This window comes from Channa argus, chromosome 23, assembly GCF_033026475.1.
Source record: "Channa argus isolate prfri chromosome 23, Channa argus male v1.0, whole genome shotgun sequence".
Classification (NCBI taxonomy): Eukaryota; Metazoa; Chordata; class Actinopteri; order Anabantiformes; family Channidae; genus Channa; species Channa argus.
In genome coordinates this window covers 8,887,533-8,914,871 of record NC_090219.1, presented here as the reverse complement: position 1 = coordinate 8,914,871, position 27,339 = coordinate 8,887,533, and the positions used below count along the sequence as shown (strand labels likewise).

Here is a 27,339-nt window from a genome sequence, read left to right as displayed (position 1 = left end):
TTTCATATTGCTGGTCAATTTCTTTTGCTTTCATCACTGTTTTTCATAGGTACAATTTGTCTTTGCTTGACTACAAAAGAAACTGATTACTGCTTGCAATCAACAGTTTTCCCCTCACTTTGCTTTATTTTCTTACTTTTCTGAATTTTCCTTTTCATTTTCGTTTAATCAGCACATTGTTTACTTTCCACACTGTGTGCAGCTATTATGAAGCGAAGGGGGACCGAACCGCACTCCCAAAAACACATGCCCTCACTGTGGCTGTTGCCTTTTAGCAATCCAGCAATATATTAAATCGTTTGTGAGTGTGTAAAACATTACAGAGCAATGAATTTCTGTTTCCAGTATCTCTCTACCTCCTCAAGTTCAAAGGCGGTAGATTGAGGTAGATTGAATGTTATTTATGGGCAGCACAGTAATGGAGTGGTTAGCACTGCTGCCTCACAGGTACAAGGTAACCGGTTTGATTCCTGTTCCGGCCGGTGTAGCACACAGACTTATAATATAATATCTAATATCTGCACCATTCACATGATTTCTCAGATCAGTACTCCAGGCCTGTTTAAACAGATTTAACAGTTTGACACTGAAGCCAAATGAATAGCATTTGTAATAAAATACTGGTGAACCACCTGGATGACATTGACATCCCACATCGTCACGATGTCTCTGCATTTATTTCCATTCACAGTGTCCTCTTCAATTCCCTTCAAACTTTTAAAACAAGCTTGGGTTTTTGCCTTTGATTTCTTTACCTCACAGACACTGTTACTAGAGTCACATGTATGCAGACGAAGTTACATTTCATTTTAATTGTACGCTTTTTACTCTTATGGTCAATTATTTTTATAGCAGCTTTAATGTGACTACTTGTCATTTAGACTTGTTTAGTAAGTGACACTTTGCTCTTCCGAAAAATTGACCAGAGCACTCATTTAGACATGAAGGCATCAGATTAATGGTTAGAATACTGCATGTCTGAAAGGGGGCTCTAGTTTATCTTGTTTGAGGTTGCAGCAAGACTAAAACAGTGCATCACATATTTAAATCCCCTCAGCTTTGCATGCTGGTAACTAACCATGCAGTCTATATGCATGAATATTTGGCGCAGGTCTTGCAGCTGTGCCTGCCATGCATTTTTAATAGGATCTGCCCCTCTTGTCTAACAGCAGGAAGAGGGTAACTGCTAGAGTCTAGAGTCTTAGAAAGTAACTGCCCCCCTCCACCTTGATAAATAAATAAACACATCGAATGAGGCACAGATGCACTTGGTACAATTCCCAGATGGGAGCAAAAAGATTTGCTTTCTTCTGGAAGAACTGCTGTTTACTTGCTGATGATCCCACATCTCACTTCCTCTGAACTCTGCTAACATTTTCCATGCATGCAGTCTCTGCATCAGCTCTAAATCTTGTTAAAGCAAACCCACAAACTCTTACCCCATCGCTGATATGTGGCTGTTCTAAATTATGTTTTATTTTAATTAAAATGGATTAACTGGAATTGTATTATTGCTCTGCATTTGTGTTTAGTCTGTGCTCTTGGTTTGATTTTGGTGGCCGTGTTGACAATAGGTAATCTCAGGTGTTTCTGTGCACCAATCAAAATGGTAACGACGTTGACAGTGGGTACACATGGGTAGTGATATGCTGGCAGAATGAGTTAAGGCAAATGTGTCCAAAAAGATAAAAAATGTATTATTGTGAAGAAAAATGTATGTGTGTCTAGACTAAAGACTTGGGAAAAACACAGTCCACTGGATTTTTTGGGGGGGGTTCACACTGACTTCAGATGGCCTGACCTGAACAAAAGCTAATATTTCAGAAACACTCCTTTACTTAAAATTGCTGAAAAACATTGAAACTTTTCTAATCGGTGACACCTCGTCAGTGTTTTTCCAGCTGTCTGTTTTTCCAGCTAGGACAAACACAGCAGCTCCGAAGGGATCCACAAAGCTTCATGTGCTGCTGGGATGTCAACAGGCAAATGAACAATAGTGTTTACCAAATGGCTTTGTTGTTCAACACGCGGGCTTATTAAAAATGGCATCTCATTATAGGCAGTGAGTAGCCATTTTGCAAGAGATGAATTGCCTTTATTTTTTTTATTTTTTTTGGCATTTTCTCTTGATTATTATTCTGTGTTGCATATGGATTTGCTGTGACCGTAACAGCCCTACATATTCGTGTTACAGGAAGCTTAAAACGGTTGGGAAATGAGCCAGAGTTGAAGGTGTGTTGGTGTGCAGACTGACGACGCTGCAGCTCAAACACAAGCTCTTCTGCTCTGGATGTAAAAACAGGCTCAGTTTGCTTGAAGCAGTGTATTTTCCAGTGTTCATCCACACTGAGACTCCACTTTCCTTGTTATCTCTTCGTATGGTCACACTGTGTGAGTGTGCTGAGGTTCAAAGTAAAATTCTGACCTTGAAAACTCACTTCTGTCTCACTGCAGTGTTTATTTAGTGAACACATCAGCAGATGAGATGTCACAGAAGTCTTTCCTCGGTACTGTAGTATACAGTAGGGATCTCCTGTTCCTGTTGGATTAAAAGATAAAGTTCAAAGGTCATACTTGATTTTAGAAAGATCATTTGACAGCTTTTGTATCTGCTGTGCTTTGTTCTTCACAAATCTTCATGTATAAAAATATTCAGCAGTATTAATGAAGATCTCAACACTGATTTTGGACTGCTTGTTTTTTCCCCAGATGGCAAGGTGGTGGAGTGGTTAGCACTGCTGCCACTAGTGACTCTAAACTGTTGGTGTGAGAATGAGTGTGAACTGTTGTCTCTCTGTGTTGGTCCTGAGATAGAGTGGCTACCTATACCGGGGTATAGGTCGCCCAATAAATGCTGAGATAGGCTCCAGCCCTCCCCCAGAAGGGGGCAATCCAAACAGCATATATTTATTTAAACCATGTGCAAGTCATCTGTTGTGTGGAACCAGGTCTCGCAGTCCTAAGCTCAACAACATGGCCTCTGACCGACACTTAAACATGCTACCATTTGAATATTAGCACAAAATATTGTACCAAATGATGAGAATCCTGTGTGTTTTCTATCATAAACCAAAGTATTGGACACATTCAAATTTCGACCTTAAGATACTGTAGCACCAGGGAAAAACTTTATAGACAAATGATTAACACATATCCTTAGGAGGACATCAAATCTAATAACAATCCACCCACAGGTTGTTGATAGATTTCACAGAATGAGAAATAGTCAGATTATCCTGGGTGAGGATACTATGAATGTTAAATACAAAACTGAGCGACAATTGACCCACAAGTTGTAGAGATGTGTGCACAGACAGATACTGACCTTGTTAGAGCCGTGCTGTTAGCAGTTACCCTCGATGACTGAAGGGCTCTTCACTACCATTCGCTACTCTAAACTATTTACAATGTATACATTATATAATACTGTTTTCAAAGACATATTTATTTTACATATTTATTTTATTTTTTTCATGATGAGCATTGTAAAAATCTCACCAGAAGATACAACTAGAAAATAACCACAACAACCCAACGGCTAAAATTCTGATAAAGCATGATTTGAACATCTGAAATGTTCGCGTTAAGTGTACTGTAAAGGACAAGTCAGTTGAACTCTGAGGTCCAACTTTACTTTCATGGCCAACACCGAGGTCGTGCTTCGCTCAATGTCACCTCGTATTGATTGAGTTTGAAGCGTTTCTTCTTCACTGTCATTTTTCACAGTTTCCCAGCTGTGGTGCCAAAATGTTTATTCGCCGCCTGTGATGACTTCACCTCAATTTCTGATCAGGGAAGTGAGTGACAACATTATCCTCATTTACTTTTTTCAGCTTTATTTTTCTGTCACTGGTTTTCAAACCTCAAAAATAATGTAAATGTAAGAGTAAAAGTCTGGAAAAAATGTCATATAACATAGAAAATACTTATATAATATAAATGACCTTAATATTAGGAATTGAACACATGGCATCATGAATTTATTTGGCTCACACAAAATATTTAATTTTTTTACTCGATTTAATTCACTTTGTGTATGAAGTAAATGGATTAATTAAATACTATTCATGGCATTGTTTGAGAACTCATCCTCACTTCACCTTTAGTGCCTACAAGGTTTGCACTAAAATGTACTTGCCAATGGCCTTTAATTTGTTATTCTAATCAGCAAGCGTTCACCTATAAGCCAAAACTTTAAGACCACCAGGTGGTGGTAATGCTGTGACCAATCAGTGTATCAACAAATAGTTGGATATTGATGTCAGACTATCTGTGCCAGTTTCCTGTGAACTAAAAAGATATATCATCCAAAACTAAATTCAAAGCATTAGCGATGAGTGATCCTTCGAAAGCTTTTCAGATTTTATCATCATTGTTTGAAATAATCATATCTCTGCAACTAGTGATCAATGATTCTGCCAATTCTGCAGCTTCATTGATGGTTAAATGAGGCTTTATCCCGAAGCAAACTAAAGTGTGGCACTTCTGTGCAGTATATGTAAATTGTATCTGGAGTGTATTTACCTTTTGTGGTCACAGAAGAACATGAAAGGCTTTTGCGGTCCCAGTTTGGCAGCTCTAATAAGGATGGGCTCTCCTCAGCAGTCAGTGCATTGACCCACATTAGCTCTCTGCCCGAGGTCCACAGAGGCAGGACTGAGATGGAGAATAATAGCAGGATATAGTGTCTGAGACACTCATTGTATATTAAATTAAGGTCACAAAGTCCCAAAAAACTGTGTGATGTTCATAAACTATATTGGATTAAAAACCATTCATTAACAGCCTTTGGCACAGATTCTCGAGTGCATTTCAGTGCCACAGTGGCTGACTCTAAAACAAAACTGAAATGGTCATAATGCACACACAGAATCATTATTATTCTTCAGGTTTCAGTGGACTTTGAACCTTCAAGAAATTGGAAAAACATCATTCACTCACTCTGTTTTTCTTTATTTAAGGTGGCACATTGAGAGAAGACCTTCATTTTAAGCCTGTTTACTCGGGATGAAAAGATGAAGCCACAGTAAAAATAAAAAGACACATAAATAAAGTCAAATTTTTGCAGAGCACAAGTCACAAACACAATTATAACGGCTGGCAAAAGCAGAAAAATTACTGGCAATACTCACTTTTTCTTGCTGTAAACAAATTTAATGAAGAGACTAAATCCAACAACAAATTGATCCTCCTAACACTGTTGCACTGAAAGACATGTCCCTTCATTAGCACGAACACATACAGTAGTGTGATTTATTATGTCTCTACATACATTGTCGTTCTGCTGGAAACACCCAACCAGTGGACATAAAAATGTAGCTGTTACATGATTAATCCATTTTGATTTATGCCCAAAGATGTTATGTTTAATGTTTTACTATCTATCCCATCCCTGTGGACACAGTAACTCTGGAGTGCTTTACAATGTTATAATATATATTTTTTTAAAGTTCTGTACTCCCTATTTAAAATGAATGAGGGGTGCCAAAACATTAACAGCTACCCCCCTTTTTTCCAATTTGCCATTTGTCTCTAAAATTAAAAAAAAAAAAAAGGTCTTGAAACAGTTGCTGAGAATTTTGGAAACAAATAACATTTTTGAAAAGTTCCAATCAGGTTTTTTTTTGCAAAACACAAAGCAGAGACAGCTCCTGTACGTGTCACAAATGAGCTTCTAATTAATGCTGACTTTGGCTCAGTGTGAACCCCCCCAACTATATTGTGTTGGCTATACTGAAGCACTGGGTGGGTATATCGGGCACAGCGTTAAACTGGTTTGCTTCATATTTGTCTAATAGGAAATCTTAAGTTTTTTTAATGATGTATGTGTCATCCCTCTCCCCCTCTCAGTGTGATGTTCCCCAAGGATCAATGGTCCAATTCTTTTTTCACTCTACATCCTTCCACTGGGTGATGTTATACACAGACACATTTCCTTTCACTGTTATACTAATGACACTTAGCTGTATCTCCCTAATACTCCCATAGACCATAGTAGGCTGAGATTGTATGTCGGATATTAGAAACTGGATGTCCTCAAATTTTCCTCTGTCAAATTCAAATAAATCCGAAATTCTCATAATTGGACCAGTAATATGCTGCCATCCTAAGGGCCTTTATTAAAATTCACTTAGCCAGCTGGAAATCTTGGTGATTAATTTGACTGCGACTTGAGTTTGAGAATCACATCACTAAACTAGTTCAGTCTTGCTTTTATCATCTTAGGAATATTGCAAAAATCAGACCTATGTTAAACTTTAATGATGCTGAGACTATTATTCATGCTTTCATCTCCTCCCATCTTGATTACTGCAATAGCCCCTTTTCCTCACTTAATCGAAAGGACTTGAAACGCCTACAAATTGTTTAGAACTCAGCAGCAGCCACATTGCTCCTCGTCTTGCGTCTCTAAAATGGCTTCCTGTTAATTTTAGGACAAATTTTAAGGTTTTATTGATAACTTATAAAGCTCTGCATGGTTTTGCTCTGTCCTATAATTCTAATCTTTTAATTCCATATGTGTCATTCCGAAACTTACGATCAGACAGTGGTGTGTTGTCTGTTCCAACTTCCTGGTTAAACACCAAGGGGGATAGAGGATTTTCCATCATAGCTCCAAAACTCTGGAATGACCTGCGTCAGGAAATCAGGCTGTCTGTCTCATTTTCATCTTTTAAGTCTCATCTTAAAACGCATTTTTATTGCCTTTCCTTAGATGTGAGACTCTTGTTTTAGTGTAAATAGTATTTTCCATCTATGTCATTTGATGAATTATTACTTTGTGCTTTTCTTTGATTTTATATTTACCCTGATTTTATTTATTTATTTTACATTTTTCTCTTTTTACTGTACAAGACTTTGTACTTTGTTCCATAAGTGCTGAATAAATACAATTTTATTATTATTAATTATTATTATAAACCAGATTCTGGATTCAGAGACATTCCAATAGACCCAGATTATAGTCTCTGTACTTTATACACAAAAAGTATAGATAGAAACAATCGACGTATCAAATGTTTGTCAGTGTTGTGCTCTAAATGAGAAATAGCAGAGTAAAAGCCTGAACTGGTCTGTTAAGTCTGTTTCAGGGCTGACTTACATAGACCAACACTCACAGTCACTCCTTTGGGTAATTCAGGGCATGTATACGTCTACTTCATTTAGTCCCTTAAATATCAATTCTGTTTGGCTTCGGTGCAGTTTCCCCTTACGCCCCTAAATGAAGCTTTGCTGATTTTGAATACAAGATATACTTCTCACTCTGGTCGGAGTTGCAGAGCACATTTAAAAGTGATCTGATTGGATAAAATTGATTAGATTTTTATGAACATAACATAGGCAGCATAAAAAAGCTTGTATTCTGGCCAACTGTTGTTTTGTCCTTTCACATTTAATACCAATTTGGGCAGTAGATGTTGCCATTCTTCAAAGTGTCAGATGCTTCAAAACAGTCAACCAACACCAGTGCTTGATATGATAAAATTATATGATAAAATGTTGATTTCTCCGACACTAATTTTTAATTTTCTGTTCCTGCCCCAAATCCATTTAACCAATGAGCAGAATAGGACAAAAATGTACCTAAATGCTTCTTCTGATCAATTCCTGACTGATCTCACAGCAGTAGCAGCATGTGGTCAAACTAAACTAAATGCATTAAGTGCTCTAAATCATTTGTGTTCACTGAGTCAATGATATGAGCCAGTTGTCATGTAGATACATCACAGTTGAGTCTCATGGCAGTCTGCAGTGTCGCCATCCATCTTTGTTTGTCTTCATTTCATCAGGGACACTGTTTTGCTGAGCAGGCATATTCATTTGCAGCATTTCACACTGTACAGATACACATATTCGTATTTCTCTGGCTGAAAGTGCTCCTCTGTGCAGCCAACATGCAGTAGAGTGGGTCGGAGGGATTGTCCAGGATTGAGAGCAGTTTGGACGACATTCTACTCTCAGCCACAACATGCAGAGGGTCCAGCTCCTCCCCGAGAACAGAACCAGCCCTCCTTATTAGTTTGTCCAGTCTATTACTGTCTGCCACCTTTATATCACTTCCCCAGCAAACCACAGCATAGAAGATGAGGCTGGCTACCACAGACTCGTAAAATATGCGCAGCATGGTGCTGTAGATGCTAAAGGATCTTGGTTTCCTTAGAAAATACAGCCTGCTCAGTGTTTTCCTGTACATTGACGCTGCATTAACTGACCAGTTTATTGTCCAGGTGAACACACAGGAATTTGTACTCTGAAGCCATCTCTATCCCCTCTCCCCAAATGGATGGAGGATTGACAGGAATCCCGGACTTCCTGAAGTCCACCACCAGTTCTTTGGTTTGCTTATGTGGAGCTGGAGATGATTGTGCAAAACTTGTGTACAAAACTCCCCACCACTGATGTACTCTGTGATATCTTCACCCTGGATACATCCAACAACCTCAGAGTCATCAGAAAACTTCTGGAGGTGGCAGGACTCTGAGTTCTACCTGAAGTCTGAGGTATACAGGGGGAAGAGAAAAGGAGATAGGACTGTCCCCTGTGGAGAACCTGGCCACAGGTTACTGTGTCAGAAACACAGGCAGGGGGACGTTCAGGGTCGGTCCGTGAGGTAGTCCAAGATCCAGGCAACCGTGGGGGAGTCAACGAGCATGCTCTTTAATTTCTCCCCCAGCAGGACAGGCTGGAATGTGTTAAAAGCACTAGAGAAGTCAAAGAACATAATCCTTACACAGCCCCCCCAGGTTTGTCCAGGTGGGTGTTGATGCGGTGTAGCAGGTGGATGAGGGCGTCTTCTACCCCCACTTGAAACTAGCAAACTGGATGGATTCCAGAGATGCTTTCGCCAGAGGCCGGATTAAGCCTAGGACCAGTCTCTCCCACACTTTCATGATGTGGGAGGTTAGAGCCACAGGTCTGTAGTTGCTGGGCACACTGGGGCGGCAACTTTTGGTACTGTCACCAGGCATGATGTTTTCCATCCCACAGGCACCTTCTCCAGCTGCAGGCTCAGGTTGAAGATGTGCTGAAGAATGCCACATAGCTGTGGGGCACAGGCTTCCAGTACCCTGGGGCTGACTCCATCAGGACCTGCAGCCTGTTCTGCTGAGAGGGTCATTACTGCAGAGACAGTAGTGATGTCCGAGTCATGCAGGGCTGAGACGTGGGCACCTGTCCTGAAGCTCTTTGGGGGAGGATATGAGGCACATCAAATCTATTTTAAAAGGTGTAAAAATCATTAGCTCTATCAACACCCCGCTCTGTCTGCTCTTCATGCCACTCCAGACTGCTCTGGTATCCTTCTGTTGGAACCTCTATTCCAGTTTTTTCCTGTGAGCCTCCCTCCCCTCTTTGATCTTCGCTGACAGCTCTCTCTGGAACTCCCTTACTGCTCCCCTGTCACCTGACCTGAACGCCTACAATACAAACTGACAGGGATGTAGGGAAAAAAATCCATGAATGTGCACAATAACACCACAAAAAGGTTAGATACTTGAAGTATATTTGTCCAATTTGATGTCTATAACAGGGTGAAAAGAAGGATTTGAGATCATCCTGCAAAAGCAAATGAAATGGCATTTTTATAAAGTGCTGCTCATTCCAATGTATATGTGAAAATCACTTTAAAAGTACTGGTTATGTGAAAACACGTTTTGCACTGTGCACTTTGCAGCAGCATCTTGCTGAAGATGACTTTTACACTATCCACTTAGACTGGGTAACAATTTTTCGTACTTTGCCATCAACTTTACCCTGTAAGAGGTCTAAAAGAATAGTTTAACCTACATAGACCTCATCCATTTTCACTCATGTTTTCTTTACAGGACCCACAACCCTCTAATAAGACTATTCCCAGACTTTTTCTTTTGTCCTTGGTGCCATGGAGTTAACTGTTTGTGTATTCTGTTATTTTCTGCTGTACTTCATGGGTTTAGGTTGGGCAAAGATCTCAGATGACAGCAAATAACCTATTATGATGCAGTTACCTCTGCACCATAAACTGAGAATTTGAGCTCCTAAATTAATAACATTTTGCTGCAGTGTTGCGGTTTGTCTTTAATCTGTCCTGCACCTGTAAACATAACTTGCTCACAAACTGATGTTAAACCTGCTCTGTTAACAGAAGAAGAAATTGCTTGTTTAAATCACCAAATGTAGTTTAATTTCACTTGCTTTAGTAAACCCGAAGAGCCATGCAGGTCTGTACTAATGTTACACACAGCTGCACAGATTTAATGCTTAGAAAACAAAGGATTAGTGTGCAGGACAAATGTCTGTACTGGAGAGACTGTTTTTAATATTCACCAGTCGAGATAAACCCTCCTATAGGACATTATAATTTTGAATGCTGGAACTCATTGGTATTCCCTTGTACCTGTTATTATTTTCCTGGCTCTAATCTAAAACGAATTCAGTTGTAGAAATGAGCTTGCCGGGCATACATGCTGATAATTTGCTGAGGAAAAAAATAAAAAACAAAACAAAACAAACAAAAAATAAACAACTTGGCAGAGCATTTTCAAAGTAAAGCAAACAGACCCAACAAATGGTGCTTATTCATTCCTAGATGTACCTTCATTTCCATATAAATATATGTGACCTATCACAGGCTTGTTTGTTGTTTAGATGTAGTCAGAGAAAGCAAACAAAAATCTAATTTCTTAGCAGCACTTTCTCTCGCAGAGGAACCATGTGGCCATTATTTGGCCTTGTTAAATATTCTTTCATCATCTCAATATCTGATTTTGCAGGCTGCTATCTCAAATAAGGGTGTGTATGTGTGTTTGTGTGCAAGTGCTTTTAGTGAGGACTTTCATAATATTGACTCACAGCTGTCATTGTCTCCCCACTTACTCTTGCCGCTGCATCTATCAGGAGGAGCTTCTTCGTGGCAGAAACACAAAATGGCTTACTGCTCTGGCAGATGGCAGATGGTTTTCCCTAAAATGGAGCTCGAGCAATGAATAACACAATGAATAATAAGCTGTTTATTGAGTTATTGGGCCCAGCGGCAGGAGCACAGGCCTTTGCAGAAATTGTCCCTGTCACTGGGGAGCTTATGGTTTCTCACATCGAAGCCTGCGTTTTTGTGTGTTATGCAACATCAGAATTAGGGAGAGTGTCATGGGACCACTAGTTTTTTGTTTTTTTTAGATGAGGTGCCAAATGGAACAGATAGCGAGCGGGATAATTCTTTTTTAACTAAAACACTGTCAACACTATGGATGAATAGCAAAGTAAACGAGGCTGAGAGCATTTAGTGTCGCTGATGTTCATTGAGTTTGAAGCATCATCTGGTTTGTATGGCTGCTGCACACATGCTGAGCAGATGACTGATGTTTCCCCCTGTGAGCAGTAAGATTAATGATGAAATGATCCTTTATTAGCAGTCACTCTGTCTAATCCAGTGGTAAACCTTGAAATCACTTTTCTTTATCGCTGTCAGTGCTGTTGGCTGCATCTGTCGTCCTCAAAACCTCATTATAACCTGAAGAAAGACTAATTATTATTTCAATTAAAGCTGCACTAATTTGCGTTGTTTAGGAGCAATCGATCAATTATTTAGTGCAAAGTGAAAGGAGTCTCTTTTAGACATTAACTCTAAGATATTAATCATAGGACTCAGCTTTAGTCCCTTAGATTTCCAGCAGCAACAGTTTATCGTGAAAAACCTCCAATACCTGCTCATCACAGAGACTAGCAGGTGAACATCGTGCAGCATTTAGCAGTTAAAGATCCAGATCTTTCTAAATCTTAACTCCAGATAAATTTTAAAAAGTTGCTCTGTATATCCTGCAGTGGTGGAAGACGTACTGGGATCTTTTACTCAAGTACATGATGTAGGACCACAGTGTAAAATAGTTACAAATAAAATACCTGCAGCATACGGTTAAAGCAAAGATAACCATTTCGAGATAGTCAAACCCTTTGCATCTCATGCTGATGTGAAAGGGTGTCTTGTGCATATCTTTGAGACGCCATGGGCTTTGAGGCAGCTTCAGTATTTGTCCCCCAGGGTGCACAGAAAACCGTAATTCATCAGGATTCATTTAACAGAAAAACATGATTTTAATCCTTGGACGGAAAAGGTTAAAACACGTATCAAAGAACTTTATTGACAGTTAGTTTTCCCGCATCCATGTACCCTGGCAGTAAGTGAAGTTGTGCCGGAAATTTCTGCTTTGTTCAGAACTTATTTTATATTGTCTTTGCTGTTTTGAGCCTTTGCACAGAAGATGGGGTGGTTCTAAACAGGTATTTGTTTCTAGTGGAGTAGAAGAAGAAGTATCTTAAATCTGCACCAAAAGCTATGTATTTAGGGTGATTGGCTATATGTCGAAGTGTCACTGGGCAGGACACTGAACCCTCAAAAGCCCGTTCCCATCCCCACCTGTGCAGCACCGGTCCAAGCCTGGTAGAAATTGGGGAGGGTTGCGTCAGGAAGCGCATCCGTCGTAAAAACTGGGCCAAATCAACATGCGGACAATGATCCACTGTGGCGACCCTGAACTCACGGGATAAGCCGAAAGGACAAAAAAAAAAAAGGTGTATGAATAGGCAATCTCTAACTAAAACTTTAACCATCATACAATCTGTGTTGTATTGTTGTTTCTCATCTTGCTACCTGAGCCTGAAATATATCATCGAAAAAGTCCAAGATGACACAACCTATTTGTAGTGTCCTGGTGTCAGAGTGATTAGAGCTCATAGAAATTTCAAAATAGCGGTTGATTACTTTTCTGGTAATTAGCATCTTTTCAGCGATTTGATGCTTCACAGTTTCAGTAAAGCATCACTTCTGCATAATTTGCTCTATCTCAATGAAGCCATCTTAGTGAAGCGGGAGTTGAATCACGGCTCAGGATTAAAGCAGGTGATGAGGACCTTGTTATTCTGTTCATAGAGGTCGACCTTTAATCCTTATTATCAGTGTCATGACCCCACTGTCTGAAGAATCAGAATTTTAAACAAAAGTCTAAAGTTAATCATTTGTGGAGGCTCTCATACATTTTTATTTACTTATGATGGACATTCTGTTTTCTGTCTGGTTTCCTGCAGTGAGACACGTGATCATGAGGCTAATGTGGAAGGCCATGGACAAGATGAGGTGTTTCAGGAAACGATCCATGTTCCCGTTCCTCGGCTTCCTCATCACCTTTCTGCTCTTTTTCAATCTTTACATGGATGATGGCTACGTGCTGGTATGTTACTGCCTTTCAGATATGTCAGAAAACCGTGTGTGTTCTCTTTGAATGAGCTTATTTTTGTCATTTCTAGGAGGCTGAAAAGAGAGAGTTGGGAGAGACACTGATGCAGCCTGCAAACTCACACACATTCAAAGATCTATCCAATTTCTCTGGGACCATCAATGTGACGTACCGCTACCTTGCAGGGATTCCTTTGCCACGAAGAAGTAAGTATTACTACCAAGGTGATACAGTAATGTTTTAGAGTACAGCAACATAATGAAATCAAATATACACTGTACCTTTTTGTTAACCTGCACAGTAAGTACCAGTACACAACGGTAAGTATGCATTTTGAGGAAATACTATCTAATATTGAGATGTTTGCCCTCTGCCAGATTCTCACCTCTGCAGAACTATTTTATTATTTAGTTCTGAATGAAGTGATTTTATTTATTTTTTTACAGAGTATCTTACCATTGGTCTATCATCTGTCAAGAGGAAAAAGGGAAATTATCTTCTGGAGACCATCAAATCCATCTTTGATCAGTCCAGTTATGAGGAACTGAAAGAGATTGTGGTTGTGGTCCACCTGGCAGACTTTGACCTGGTCTGGTGTGAAAACCTGGTGCAGGAAATGACGAGGAAGTTTGCCCACCACATCATAGCCGGACGCCTCCTTGTGATTCACACTCCAGAGGAGTACTACCCGTCTCTGGATGGGTTGAAAAGGAACTACAATGACCCAGAGGACCGGGTCCGTTTCCGCTCTAAGCAGAACGTGGACTACGCTTTCCTCCTCAACTTCTGCACAAACCTCTCTCACTTCTACATGATGCTAGAGGACGACGTTCGCTGCTCCAGGAACTTCCTGACGGCCCTGAAGAAGGTGATCACCTCCAGAGAAGGATCCTACTGGGTGATGCTGGAGTTCTCCAAACTGGGCTACATCGGGAAGCTGTACCACTCCAGAGACCTGCCACGTCTGGCTCATTTCCTCCTCATGTTTTACCAGGAAATGCCCTGCGACTGGCTCCTCATCCACTTCAGGGGTCTGCTGGCCCAGAAGGACGTGATCCGCTTCAAGCCGTCACTGTTCCAGCACATGGGCTACTACTCCTCTTACAAAGGAGCAGAGAATAAGCTGAAGGACGACGACTTTGAGGAGGACTCCATTGACATTCCCGACAACCCTCCTGCCACGCTTTATACTAACATCAACGTCTTTGAAAACTATGAAGCCACCAAGGCTTATAGTAGTATAGTTGACGAGTATTTCTGGGGGAAGCCTCCGTGCACTGGAGACTTCTTTGTTATAATCTTCAATAAACCAACAAAAATCAGCAAAATTAAAATAGTCACGGGTACAGAGGATCGACAGAATGACATTCTACATCACGGAGCTCTGGAAGTGGGACAGAAGGCTGTGGAAACTAAACAGGGAAGGCAGTGTACATCCTACATCACATTAGGGGAGTTTAAAGGTGGAAACATTGAGGTCAGCAACATTGACCACAAGATCGGCTTTGATATCGAATGCGTACGAATTGTGGTTGCAGCTAGTCAGAAAGAATGGGTCATCATAAGAACTATTAGTTTATGGACCACACAGCCTGTAAGTCAATTAAAAAAGTAACTGAGTGAGTTTTAAATTATTGTCTGTATGTACAGAATGCATTTTGGATGCAGTTGCTGTACTTTAAGTTACATTTGGACCACTGCTGGGATGTTTATGGGATTTGAAACAATCCATATTTTCTTGGGTTGTTCAGAGTTCTGCCCTATGTTTTCAATGTGATATATTAAACTGACCCATCAGTACAGTACAGAGCTTTCTACGTATGTTAATTTTCAAAGTAAATGTACATAAAATTGTTCATACTTGACTGGTATCTTTTGTCACATTATTTTTGAGAACTTAAATGAAAATTTGGAGTTGTATGCTTACGGCCCAGTTTCCACAACAGTTGAAACACGGGAGAACTAAGCCATGTTGTTGTAATATGTGCAGAATGTGGTTTGGCATTGTCTCGCTAAAATAAGCATGATGTTCCCTGAAGCAAATGTCATTATGGTAGCCTATGTTGCTTTAGCATTACGTCGTGTGGATCACAGATGCTGGCTTTTGTACTGCGCACTAATAACAAGTAAGAGGATTCCTCTACTCTTCCTTTAGCATGGAGGATTTGGTCCATGATTTTCACTCATTTGACCACTGGATGGATTTGTACTTGTTCCTGAGCCATGGACTGGTTTTTACTGATCTTTTAAGGATATTATAAACTATAGGTGATGAAATCCACAAATTCTTTGCAATTTTACCATGAGAAATGTTATTCTCAAAGTGTTTTAGTGTCTATTTTCAGTCTAATGTGGATTTGAAATTATTTGCATTGCAGTTTTTTTTATTGACAATTTCCACAGCATCTTAACATTTTTGGAAACAGGGTTTTAAAAAAAAAACAGTTTAACCTAAAATCAATAGTTTCAAACCTCTTGAATCACACCCGTCTAACATTTCTCAGTAATAAACTAAAATTAAACAATAATTCATTTTTACCAAGGCTTGCATCCAGACTTAAAACTGGGATGGAATCAGTACTGCACTAACTGTGTTTCCTGCATCTAAAATTAAATACAAAACTTTTAAAAAAGCAATTAATGTTTACAGGCTCATTAGACTGTCTTGATGTGTGAAGTTGTAAAGTTCTCAGATAAAGCCTGAAAAGCTGTTAATGAAAAGTAGTTCAGTCTCCTAATTCAAAGTGTGATTTTTTTTTAATCCATCATGTATTTTTTTTAAATCACAAAGAAGTGTGAGGTGAGCTAATTCTCCTGCTAACCCGCAGTCATAATTTGGCAAAAATGACTGGATCCTATAAAGAATGGAGTTAATTCAACATGTGTAGGACAATAGTGCTTCACTTGGATCATTATTTTAATTATGGAAGTGACATTTTTCAGCTTAGTCTCCAACCAAGCAGTTTAAAGGGGCCTGATTTTTACCACCACCTTTCACAGCTTCGCCTTGCTTGCCATTTTTTTACAGACTTGAAGAAAAGCTCTTCTATTCTAGATACTGAGACTCATCTCCACAGTCTTCAGTGAGTCAGTTTATCATCAGGTGAATTCTATTTGTTGACCGTTACTGCCCCCTGCTGGTTTCTTTCAAAGGTTGCACAGAGATGTAATATTTTCAGGTATTTATGAGCAATTATATGAATTTTATTTCATCTAAGAGAGATATATTTACATTTTTTAAAATGCAGCTGTAACTTTGATGAACTTTATTTGGCATAAATGTTCATTCACTTAGTGTAAATTCTTACTGTACTGGTGATTTTTCTTGCTTGATAAATAGAATCTGAATCATTTTAGGTCGAGTTAGAGTTTAAATCTCTTCTAGTCAAACACATCAAATAGTACATAACTGGCCTATTTTAATACATATTTATTATGGATTTTGTTTGCTTCACATTGTTACAATGATTATGTCAGAGTGTTAAAAATGCAGCACACAACACCATCTACCTTCACACCCTTGATTAGGAGGTAACAGAGTCTAGTTATATGGAAAGAAAATAGAAACTTTAATAAATAAAGATGAGAAAGAATCGTTAAGAAAAACACTGGGAGATATTTCTTCTAATGCGGACAAGCATTAAATTACAATATAAAAAATGAAAAGATGTCTATATACTCTGTACAGGTTAAATAAACATACAGTGGATGAATCTGTGAAGATTATGTTCCCCTTCCCCTCAGGTTTCAGAGTTACAGGTGTCGTCTGTGCTGCAGCCACTTCTCTGTATGACTCCTCTTCAGGTGTTGTAGCCAGTAAATAACAGATGGCCTGGCTACAGATATTGCCAAACCAAAAAGGACATTTCAGAGGGAAATAGGAATTTTTGCCAGAGGACTAAGTTCATCTAACTACAGAGAAAATTCACTGGGTTGCATCAGAAAATGTCCACAACTGGCGTTTTACTTTCATTGGCTAAGAGATTTTTGGATTTTACACACACACACACACACACACATACAAACAGACACAAGATGTAAAAGTATTAGCGATTCAAAAGGTGTGGGGCAACATCAAAATCTGTAATATTTTCATGTCAACCTGGAAATAAAACATTGAAGATTTAGAAACCACAAGAAGTTGACATGACATGTAAATTGGGAAAAATATACATTACATTTTTTGCAGTATTAAGAGGTTATAAATCAAAGTAAAAACATTTCTGTCACTGACCCTTTTAACTCCTTTGTATAGAAGCTCAGATCTTCTTGAGTTTCATCCTTTCTACATATACAATATACAGTGTACAGACTCTTTCTGCAGAAATCTAAAATGTTCAGTCCTTGTCAAGTTTATTTCATATACAGATTCAAGAGGAAAACCACTTAAAAACCTTTAAAAAATGCCATTTAAAAGTCACAACTTCATTATCATTAGGTTAAACTATAATTTGTTTGTTAATAATATTTAACATGAAGAATGTGCATCTGCAAAGTAACTTAAGCTGTGAAATAAATGTAGAGGAGTAAAAACTAATTCCCCCTCTAAATTGTAGTGGGGAAAAAAAGTAACTTGTAAATGCTCAAGTAAAGTACCTGAAAACTTACATTGTGCCAATATGTTTAATCGCAAAATAGTTGAGATAGCAACCACGGACCACAGGTCAGTGGTTCGATCCCCGGTCCCGGCTATATGTCGAAGTGTCTCTGGGCAAGTGTCTCTAAAGCAAGACACTGAACCCCCAACAACCCTTTCCCATTCCCAGCTGGTAGAAATTGGGGATGGTAACGTCAGGAAGTAAAAAATGGGCCAAATCAACATGCCGACAATGAACTCACGGGATAAACCGTTGACCAAAAACAAAAATTACTGTTATTATTATTACTATGTGACGACACATCATCGCCACGACGTCATCAAAAGGCGACCGCGTTATGTCAACACAAACAGAAGCTAATGGTGAAGCTAACTTCGGACGCAAACTTTTGCCTAACGTTGAGGGTTTGGTAAGAATAATTATTTTCTAATATCTCACCGGATAGGCAGCTTTATCTGTATTATAATTATAGGGGTTTCGTCTTTCTCGCTTTTGGCCGAGCAAACTAAAGAGGGAATTCTAGGTTCTAGTCATTTTTATTGACATGTTCACCTCGTTGCTATAGACGTGGTGCACGAGCTCAAAGGTTAGCTGCCAGTATCACTGCAGGGATCTCACGTGTTAGATAACTCAGATGATTCCCAGCAGTCGCTCGTTAGTTACCGCACAGCTAACGATACATTCAGCTTGTAAGTCCAGTGGATTTACTCAAGCAGACTCTGGTGAAATGGCTCCACGACAGCTGGATGTCTTTAGAATTGCTATCATGTGGAGACTGCAGTCCACACACCGCTGTTTGCTGGCTTCATGGTTTGACCACTGAAGTAACAACAGGGGGTTTTAGCTTTGTAGTTCCCGTTTGGAGAAGGCCATCACCTGTTTCAGGCACAAAGACGGTCCACGAGTAAACCATTGATAAGTGTAAGAACTTGACTCAACTGCACAGGCACTGCAGCACCTTTAGGATTAAAATGGACTGCACCCGAACTTAATCACTTGGTACATATTGTGTCGAAAAGGTGGAAACAGGAGCAGTAGAGGATGTGTTAATTCACCTAACGCTTTCTGGTAGTGAAGATTGAGATTTTCAACAGTCACATGCCAGCATCCATTTACTTTTTCACAGATGTCCTCATATTAACTGAGCTATCATATTCAAATTCTTCTTCTTTTTCTTTCGGCTGTTCCCTTTCAGGAATCGCCACAGCAAATCATCTGCCTCAATCTAACTCTGTCCTCTGCATTCTCTTCTCTCACACCAACTAACTTCATGTCCTCTCTCACTACATCCATAAATCTCCTCTTTGTTCTTCCTCTAGAACTCCTGCCTGGCAGCTCCAACCTCAGCATCCTTCTACCAATATATTTAAGTTTCTCCTCTGTACATGTCTCTGACTTTATCTCCGAAACATCTAACATGAGCTGTCCCTCTGATGTCCTCATTCCTGATCCTGTCCATCCTCGTCACTCCCAAAGAGAACCTGAACCTGCTCAATCCAACTCTACCTTCTGTCTTTTCTTCAGTGCCACTGTCTCTATGCTGAACATCGCTGGTCTAACCACCGTCTTGAACACCTTTCATTTCATTCTCGCTGATACTCTTTTTATCACACAACACACCTGACACTTTTCTCTACCCATTCCAACCTGCTCTCTTGGCCCTAAGTACATAAAGTCCTGCACCTTCTTCACCTCTGCTTCTTGTAACCTCACCATTCCACCTGGGTCCCTCTCATTCACATACATATTCATTTTTGTTGCGGCTAAGCGTCATACTTCTGCTTTCCAGAGCAGACCTGCACCTCTTTAGATTTTCCTCCACCTCTGTCCATGGAGACTTCTGTACTTCTCCATCAGCATCCTCAAAGCAAATACTGCATGTTCTCTTTCTAGGCATGAAACCATATTGCTGCTCACAAATCTTCACCTCTGCCCTTAGCCGAGCTTCCACTACTCTTTCCCACAACTTCATTGTTTGGCTCATCAGCTTTATTCCTCTGTAGTTGCCACAGCTCTGCACATCTCCCTTGTTCTTAAAAATGGGCACCAGTACACTTCTCCTCCAGTCCTCAGCATCTTCTCACTGTCCAAGATTATGTTAAACAATCTAGTCAGAAACTCTACTGCCACCTCTCCTAGACACTTCCATACCTCCACAGGTTTGTCATCAGGACCAACTGCCTTTTCATCTTCGTTCCCTTTCATTTTCTTCATTCATCAACTCTTCAAAGTTCTCCTTCCATCTTCCCATCACAATCCTGGCACCTGTCAGTAACATTTCCATCCTTATCTTTAATCACACCAACCTGCTGCACATCCTTCCCATCTCTGTCTCTTTGTCTGGCCAACCTGTACAAATCCACATCTCCCTCTTTAGTGTTCAACCTATCATACAAGTCCTCATATGCTCTTTGTTTGGCCTTTGTTTGGTCCTGAAGAACTATGTTCCTTCATCAACAGGTCCATTGAAATCTCCATCACCACTCTCTCACCTCTGGGGATCCTCTACATCACTTCATTTATCTCCCTCCAGATTTTCTCCTTCTCTTCCAACTGACATCCTACCTGTGGGGCATAACCACTAACAACATTGAACATCACGCCATGAGTTTCCAGCTTCAGACTCATCAACATGTCTGATACTCTTTTCACCTCTAGAACATTCCTCACAAACTCCTTTTTCAGTATAACTCCTACTCCATTTCTCTTCCTATCTGACCCATGGTAAAACAACGTGAACTCTGCTCCTAAGCTTCTAGCCTTGCTACCTTTCCACCTGGTCTCCTGGACACACAGTATGTCCACCTTCCTTCTCTGCATCATGTCACCAGCTCTCTAGCCTTCCCTGTCTACTGTCAGTCCTACGTTCTTAGCGTTCCTCCTCTCTCTCGGCCTATGAACACGCCTTCCTCCTCTCCTTCGACCAACAGTAGCCCAGTTTCCGTCGTCACCCTGTAGGTCAACAGCAACAGTGGCAGTCGTTGTTAACCCGGGCCACGGGTCATGGGTTGCATGTTTAATTTGGCATGTGTTTTACGTCTGATGCCCTTCCTGACACAACCCTCTCTGCATTTATCCAGACTTGGAACTGGCTGCATTATATTTCAAATTCAAACTCATACAACTTTATTGTCCACTTTTCTTGGGGCAAAGGTAGAAATTTGTCTTTGACTTGCATAACACTGCTGTGTAACACCAACAACATCATATCACCATAATATCACCAGTAACTGGGCATAATTTATAAAGGAATAAGAGATTACGATACCCATGAATTCAGTTTATCAAATTAATTTTCCAGCTTTCCAATTTTCTGTTTTTTCCACCAGGCTCTGCAGAAGTGAATGAGGTACAATCTATTGCCAGTTCTGTTTTGTAAGTGCTGGTGCTGCCACCATGGGCCAGCAGATCTCGGGCCAGGCGGTGATGAACCATCTGCCTGAGAAGCTGCTGAAACACGCCGGACTGGTACGTGATAGTGGCTACCTCACGTACGAGGAATTTCTTGCGAGAGTGGCTGAACTCAACGACGTGTAAGTCACAGCCTGCACATGATGTTCGTAAAAAGAAAAAAAAACAAAAACATTTTGAACACCTGATACTGGAAGAGCAATAAAAAATTTCAGTTATGTCATTTCTAGGAACCTGATCATAAATTCCCAAAATGCCTGAAGCTGAATGTTTGTGGAATTTGTGGCCTGTCTAGGCAAATCAGAGTACACTCACTCTTAGCACTTGATTGCAGAGCTGGAGCATTACGATTTGGCCCATTTTAATCCCAGGCTCCTTAGTATCCACTTCTGCCAATTTAATTTTAGCTTGCCAGAGTTTCAAGTAAGTAACAAACAGCCAGGAAAATGTGCAAATGAGATGGTCACATTGTGACAAAAAAAACTGTTAGAATTTATTTTTGTATTTATCTTAAAATATAGAGTTTCCTGCAATAATACTGTAACTCTCTGTGGATGCTCTGCATCCCTTCATCTATCTTCTCATCTGTCTCACATCCAACTTGTGGGGTATAACCACCAACAACATTGAACATCATGCCTTCAATTTCCAGCTCAAACATTGGAACTGTACAAAGTGACAACAGTTTTATTTTCATACCTTTTGTTGTTGACTTGAAAGTAGAGAATTACCAGTAAAGAAAGAGAGACCCCAGGGCTACAGTGCTGGGACCTTTTCTTTTTACAATTAATCATGGACACAAATCCTGGCTGTTTTAAATTTAGGAAACTTCCAAAGTCCGGTAGGCCATTTGTAAAAATTTTTATGTGCATCATTCACCACACTGTTTCAATTCAATTAATGAAGATACCCTTTCTCTTCTGCTGGATCTCAGCACAGCCAAGCTAGCTGCTGGACAGCAAAAACACCTGCTGTTTGAGGTGCAGCCAGGATCCGATGCCACGGTCTTGTGGAAGGTGGCTGTCAGGATAGTCTGTACCAAGGTGAGACCAAATAGACTTTTGCACACACATCACATGCCAACAAGAGCGTCTGCCAAACCCTTAGATTTTATAACAGAGAAAGAGGCAGATGTCTCTGTGAAACAATAAACCTGCAAATTACTGATTACTGATAAGTTAAAGTGTATCATGGGATATTCTTGGTGGAGTTTGGAGCTATTTCATATGTTTAGAGCAGTTTATCTGTTGGAGGTTTATCTCTGTTAAATGTTTTTTCTTTTAAGAATAGTAAAATAAAATTTTAAACCGGATTTGGAATCTTTGGCACCACGCACATGATTTCAGGCACACAAGTTTTAATGTTATTTAACTTATGTGCGAGCGGTGTCTATTTGACGAAATTAATTTTTTTCTTTTTTTCAGTTTTTACAGGATGTACATTTTATCTGTTCTTTCTGTGAAACACCTTATTTATTTATTTATTTATTTATTTATTTATTTATGTATTTATGTATTTTTTCTTCTTCTCTGCTTTACAAATTATTTAAAACCAACCTGTCACTGATGGGGGCCAAAATTTATCAGTTGAACTCTGACTTAGTCCATTTGTTTAGGGTTTTGTTTGTTTTGAGATTCACTTTTTTGTGTTTAAATGGCCTGGGTTTTATTTTCCATAATTAAAATGTAATGTTTCAAGGGTTGTTTCTGTACTTTCTGTTTCTTTTCTGACATCAGCTCAGGGTTTAACAGGCTGTAGCTTATTCTCACAATAGGTTTTAAACAGGGAAACTGTAAAATAGCTTACACTGTGTCAGTTTTGGCTTTAAGGAATTAGATTGAAATCATATCTGACCATTATCAGTATTTCTTCCAGACAGAAATGTGTGTTCCACCCATATTTATACAGTGTGACTGAGTCATTCTCCATTTGATTTTAATGAGAACACACTGTTGAGTTTGTGCAAGGCACCACATTAACAACATCACATCGCCAAAACCGACAGGTTATCTAAACTGTGAGTTCTGTTCCACTCCTGACGAATGCTACACTGATGACCAACCGTCTTTGTCAGATGCTTTCAGTAAACGTGATCCTACAGGGATTTTTTAAACGTAGAAACAGTTGGTGAAACAATCTACCTTATGCATTGCATGTGCAAAAATGTGATTATCTGAAGATAATGCGAATCGTCAGCTGTCTAACTGAATCAAATTGATGTCCTTCAAAGTTTACCCCTCCACTGCAGCACAAAATAATATGCTGACCAGGAAAACACACTGAGGGAAGTAGTTCTAAAAAGACTGCAACGTTAAAATTGAATTTGATTAGTCTAAATCAGACAGCTGAAACCTTATAGTAGCTTCAGCTCTGGATTTCACTCTGAACTAATTTTAGTAAGAAATACTTTATTGTCCAGTATGAACAGGACGAGAAACCTCTTTCACAGGTAATATGAACATTTGACTATTATTTTAATACAGATTTGAAACCTATCCTTTTAAAGAATAGCAACTATCAGTTTGCAGCCGTTTAATTAACTGTACACCTTTACTGGTTCTTCTACCACACCTACACGGTTGCAATTACATGTGCGCAAACAGTGAACTATAACAATGAGCTGTTTATTGCCTTGGCCTCCTCCCAGATCAACAAGGAGAATGGTACGGTGGAAGCATCCCGGATCATGAACCTGTACCAGTTCATCCAGCTGTACCGAGACATTACCAGCCAAGCTGCAGAGGTGCTGTCTGCAGAGGGTGCCACCGAGGGCCCGTCTTCCCAGCTCCCCTCCACAGACTCCTGTCAGGCCAGCATGTGGATGGGCAGGTCAGTTCACATAAAGTGGTCCAAGTCAGTGACAATGGCTCCTAAATTTCTTTTATAAATATAAGTTTTTATAACACTGAAAGGTGCCTTTCACATGCAGCTGCTTTGACTGAACGCCCCAAAGAATCGTCCAGCACCACGCAATTAATTCCATAATAAAATATCTGTCATTTAGAAAACTTGGCACCTCTCACCTTCTGACAAAAGTAAAACTTTATTGCTTTTCTGTTTGTGTTTGTGTGCAGAGTGAAGCAGCTGACTGATGAGGAGGAGTGCTGTATCTGCATGGATGGAAAGGCCGACCTAATCCTGCCCTGCGCACACAGCTTCTGTCAGAAATGTATCGATAAATGGTAAGACAAAGGATCAAACTTCACTTATTTAGTCAAATTACTAGTTGCAAATAAGTTGTCCATGACATGAGCAAACACCAGCAGTAATTATTACCAACTCTGTTTCTGCAGGAGCGGCCAAAGCCGAAACTGTCCAATATGTCGCCTGCAGGTGACGGCTGCCAATGACTCGTGGGTCATGTCTGATTTCCCCACAGATGATGACGTAGCTGGCTACATCCTCAACTTGGCTGATGAGGCAGGCCACCCGCACAGGCCTTAACGGTGCACACTAAGCAAATAAGGTGACAAGGGAATTTAACCTGTACCAAGTAGACTTTATTGTTGCAACACAAAATCACTTTCACTGAGGAGATTTTTTTTTTCTTTAAAATGTACCAAACACATGCTTATTTGATATGTTCTTAGTGACAGGTTAAGAATATTGAACTTCTCACAGCGTAAGCATCTTGGAAATTCCCCACTAACATCTAAAATGCCATCTAATTTTTGAAAATGTATTGGATCAAGCTCATACATTTTCAAGAAATTGGCAAGACAAACCATGTTCTGGTAAAAACAAAATTCTATTTGTACTGTAGATGTAGGTGCTTTTTGGGAACTGTGTGTGACAATATGTTATGTAAACATTCAGTATTTGCAGTATGCTGTGATTAATTTATACACTTTAAATTTAACACATTAACACTTCCTGCCGTCATTTTTGGACTGCTCTCACTAGTTTAGGTAGAGAACTTGAGTTAGGATGAAACAGGCACTTTACAATAGGAATCCTGGCTCAAGTTGAAGTTGCCTTTCATGTTAGCAGGAGTATGACAGAAGTTGGGACAAAGGATCGAAGATGAGGGGAGTCAAAATCTAAAGGAATAGTCCACGTTTAAAGTGTTAATTTGCTTTTTACACAGTTTTAATTGAAAATAAGTAGCTGGTGTAAATGTACATTTGTAGCCTTATTTCTACATAAGTAGAACTAACTCCAGAAAAATGCAAATAAGTCCTTTTGGGACATTGCTGAACACCAAGCATTCTCTTAGTGTCCTCGGTGTTTCTGCTCTGACTTCAAAGCCAGATTTATTTTCCACGTGTGAGGCCGTTCAGTACTCCGTAACCCTGCATGTTTGTATCCCACTAGACTGAGCCTCATCTGCAATGTTTTGTGAACCTGTTATAAACTGAAGCTCCCATCGAGTTCAGAATCTGTATAGTGATATTGGATTTATAAGACTAATTAGTTTTATATGATTTTTAAAATGTGTTGCGATCACTCCTTTGCCGCTGGAAATACCCACTGTTTGTCATCTATGCTGCTCTCCTCTCTTTACTTATGTATATATGTTTAACTAGAAGTACTGTAGTTTACACTCACAACCATCCTAATTTTTGCTTTGCTCTGTGGTTAGTGTTTAGGATGACTGGTTGATATAGGCAGCTTTTCAGTTACAACTTACCACTTGTAGGTTTGCTGTTATGTAGAATTTAGAATCGCAAAACCTATTTCCGATTTCTATCCTTGTTTCTAAAAAGCTAAACCACACACTGGACTTTAATTGGATGTGAATAATGTGAAGCTGAATCTATGCTGATGTATTTAATGAGATGTAACCCTACTTGTCATTAGCGTTAAATTGCAGTTTTACTAAAATCCCAAATTCCGAGCTTTATTCGAAATTGCGGTGATATGAATTGTCAGTTCAGCTTTTTATAGTATAACAGTTAGTTATAAAGGCTTTGATCACATTTAGATATTTTAAAGATGTTGTTTCATGTGTGAGACAATAACACAATTATTATACAATAATATAACTAGTAGCTTTTTTACTTCTCTTCTGCTACTAAACCATAAACCTGACTTTATAATGTTAAACAAACTCAATTTTAGTTTAGTTTGCCATGCTGGCAAATTGCACCTGGAAACATCTCTGTAGCTCGCTTGGTTTTTCTGCACTACAGCAACAAATGACTTAATCTCAGTGGTGGAAAATATTATCTGATTTATTATGATCCAATGTGTAAAGATTTGCAGCAAGATTGTCTGTTCACCAAATTTAATAAGTGCTTTATGAAAGAATAGAGTCTGATTTAGTGGCTGCATGACCGCATAGTCCAAATCAGAACTTATTTAAAGGTTGTAATAGTCTTTGAAGGAGAAAATGTCCAGTTTTGATTCCAAGGCTTCTTTTCTCAATAATTAAAGCATTAAACCCTGTGTATACAAACTGCCGTGTTTCATGATGTTGCAACCATAAGGTGGCAGCATTATCCAATAGTTGTGCTGATATGAGTCCCAGCAAAACTTAAGGCAATTTTATTTTTACTGTTTTACCTTTTGCAATTCTGTATGACCCGGAGCTGTATTGTCCTTAATAAAGATATATTCACTTTTTTGCACTTTGACTGATGGAATGAAATGTTTGCTATGGTTTTAAAATCCTAATAAAACATGCAAAGGAAATGCACAATTAAAGTCTAAATGTTGTCCTGCGTCAGTGAAAACTGAAGTTATGTGCTATATAATATTAGGATCCTTTTTTGCCCAATGGTACATAGTTTAAAATATTAGCCCTCTAATGACGTTCGCGTGCGCTGAAGCGGTCGAGGGCGCAAACTCACGTCCGTGATCGCTAACAGCTACTTGACATTAGAAATCAAGCGAACTGCTAGCAGACCACTGTTTCTAATCCAAAATAATCCATTCCTCGCTCTAACAGCTTCGTAAATTAATGTATAGGCAATAACGAGTGTGGAAAATGGTGGTATAACAGCGTTCACTTCATACAGTTTAATGACAGTGCGTTAGCTCAACGCGTCGTGCTCCTGCTAACGTGGAATCTTGGACAGGTCAACCGGTTTAAGCCAGTCAAGAGCTGGCTAACTAATCTGAGCTAACGCTAACCCGTTAGTAGGGATTCAAATGTGTGGGAAGTCTTCATCCTTCAGATG

The 27,339-nt window shown here is 39.5% G+C and overlaps 2 protein-coding genes across 7 annotated transcripts in view; both read left to right on the top strand.

Annotated features, from left to right (window-relative positions):
- Positions 1-17,363, top strand: part of LOC137108684 (alpha-1,3-mannosyl-glycoprotein 4-beta-N-acetylglucosaminyltransferase C-like) — a 46,955-nt gene extending 29,592 nt beyond the window's left edge. For 3 of the 6 annotated variants that reach the window (XM_067493580.1, XM_067493579.1, XM_067493578.1), the window contains exons 3-6: positions 3,727-3,797; positions 13,060-13,202; positions 13,279-13,414; positions 13,655-17,363. In XM_067493580.1, coding sequence (XP_067349681.1) covers position 3,797; positions 13,060-13,202; positions 13,279-13,414; positions 13,655-14,823 — 1,449 coding nt within the window. In that variant the 5' untranslated portion in view covers positions 3,727-3,796 and the 3' untranslated portion in view covers positions 14,824-17,363. The remainder of the gene's footprint in view (positions 1-3,726; positions 3,798-13,059; positions 13,203-13,278; positions 13,415-13,654) is intronic. The other 3 variants (XM_067493582.1, XM_067493581.1, XM_067493583.1) reach the window with 2 other exon arrangements.
- Positions 17,364-18,096: 733 nt separating this feature from the next.
- Positions 18,097-26,863, top strand: rnf141 (ring finger protein 141). The gene is made up of 6 exons (XM_067492801.1): positions 18,097-18,215; positions 21,136-21,339; positions 22,152-22,260; positions 23,865-24,046; positions 24,292-24,399; positions 24,511-26,863. The coding sequence occupies exons 2-6, from the start codon at positions 21,203-21,205 to the stop codon at positions 24,659-24,661; spliced, it is 687 nt and encodes a 228-aa protein (XP_067348902.1). The 5' UTR covers positions 18,097-18,215; positions 21,136-21,202; the 3' UTR covers positions 24,662-26,863.
- Positions 26,864-27,339: the final 476 nt, after the last annotated feature.

Excerpts from the sequence above, each read along its gene's own strand:
- rnf141 (XM_067492801.1), top strand. The coding sequence starts at position 21,203 with ATGGGCCAGCAGATCTCGGGCCAGGCGGTGATGAACCATCTGCCTGAG. Across the intron at positions 22,261-23,864 it reads TCAGGATAGTCTGTACCAAG|ATCAACAAGGAGAATGGTAC; the intron begins GTGAGACCAAAT and ends GCCTCCTCCCAG. Across the intron at positions 24,047-24,291 it reads GCCAGCATGTGGATGGGCAG|AGTGAAGCAGCTGACTGATG; the intron begins GTCAGTTCACAT and ends GTTTGTGTGCAG.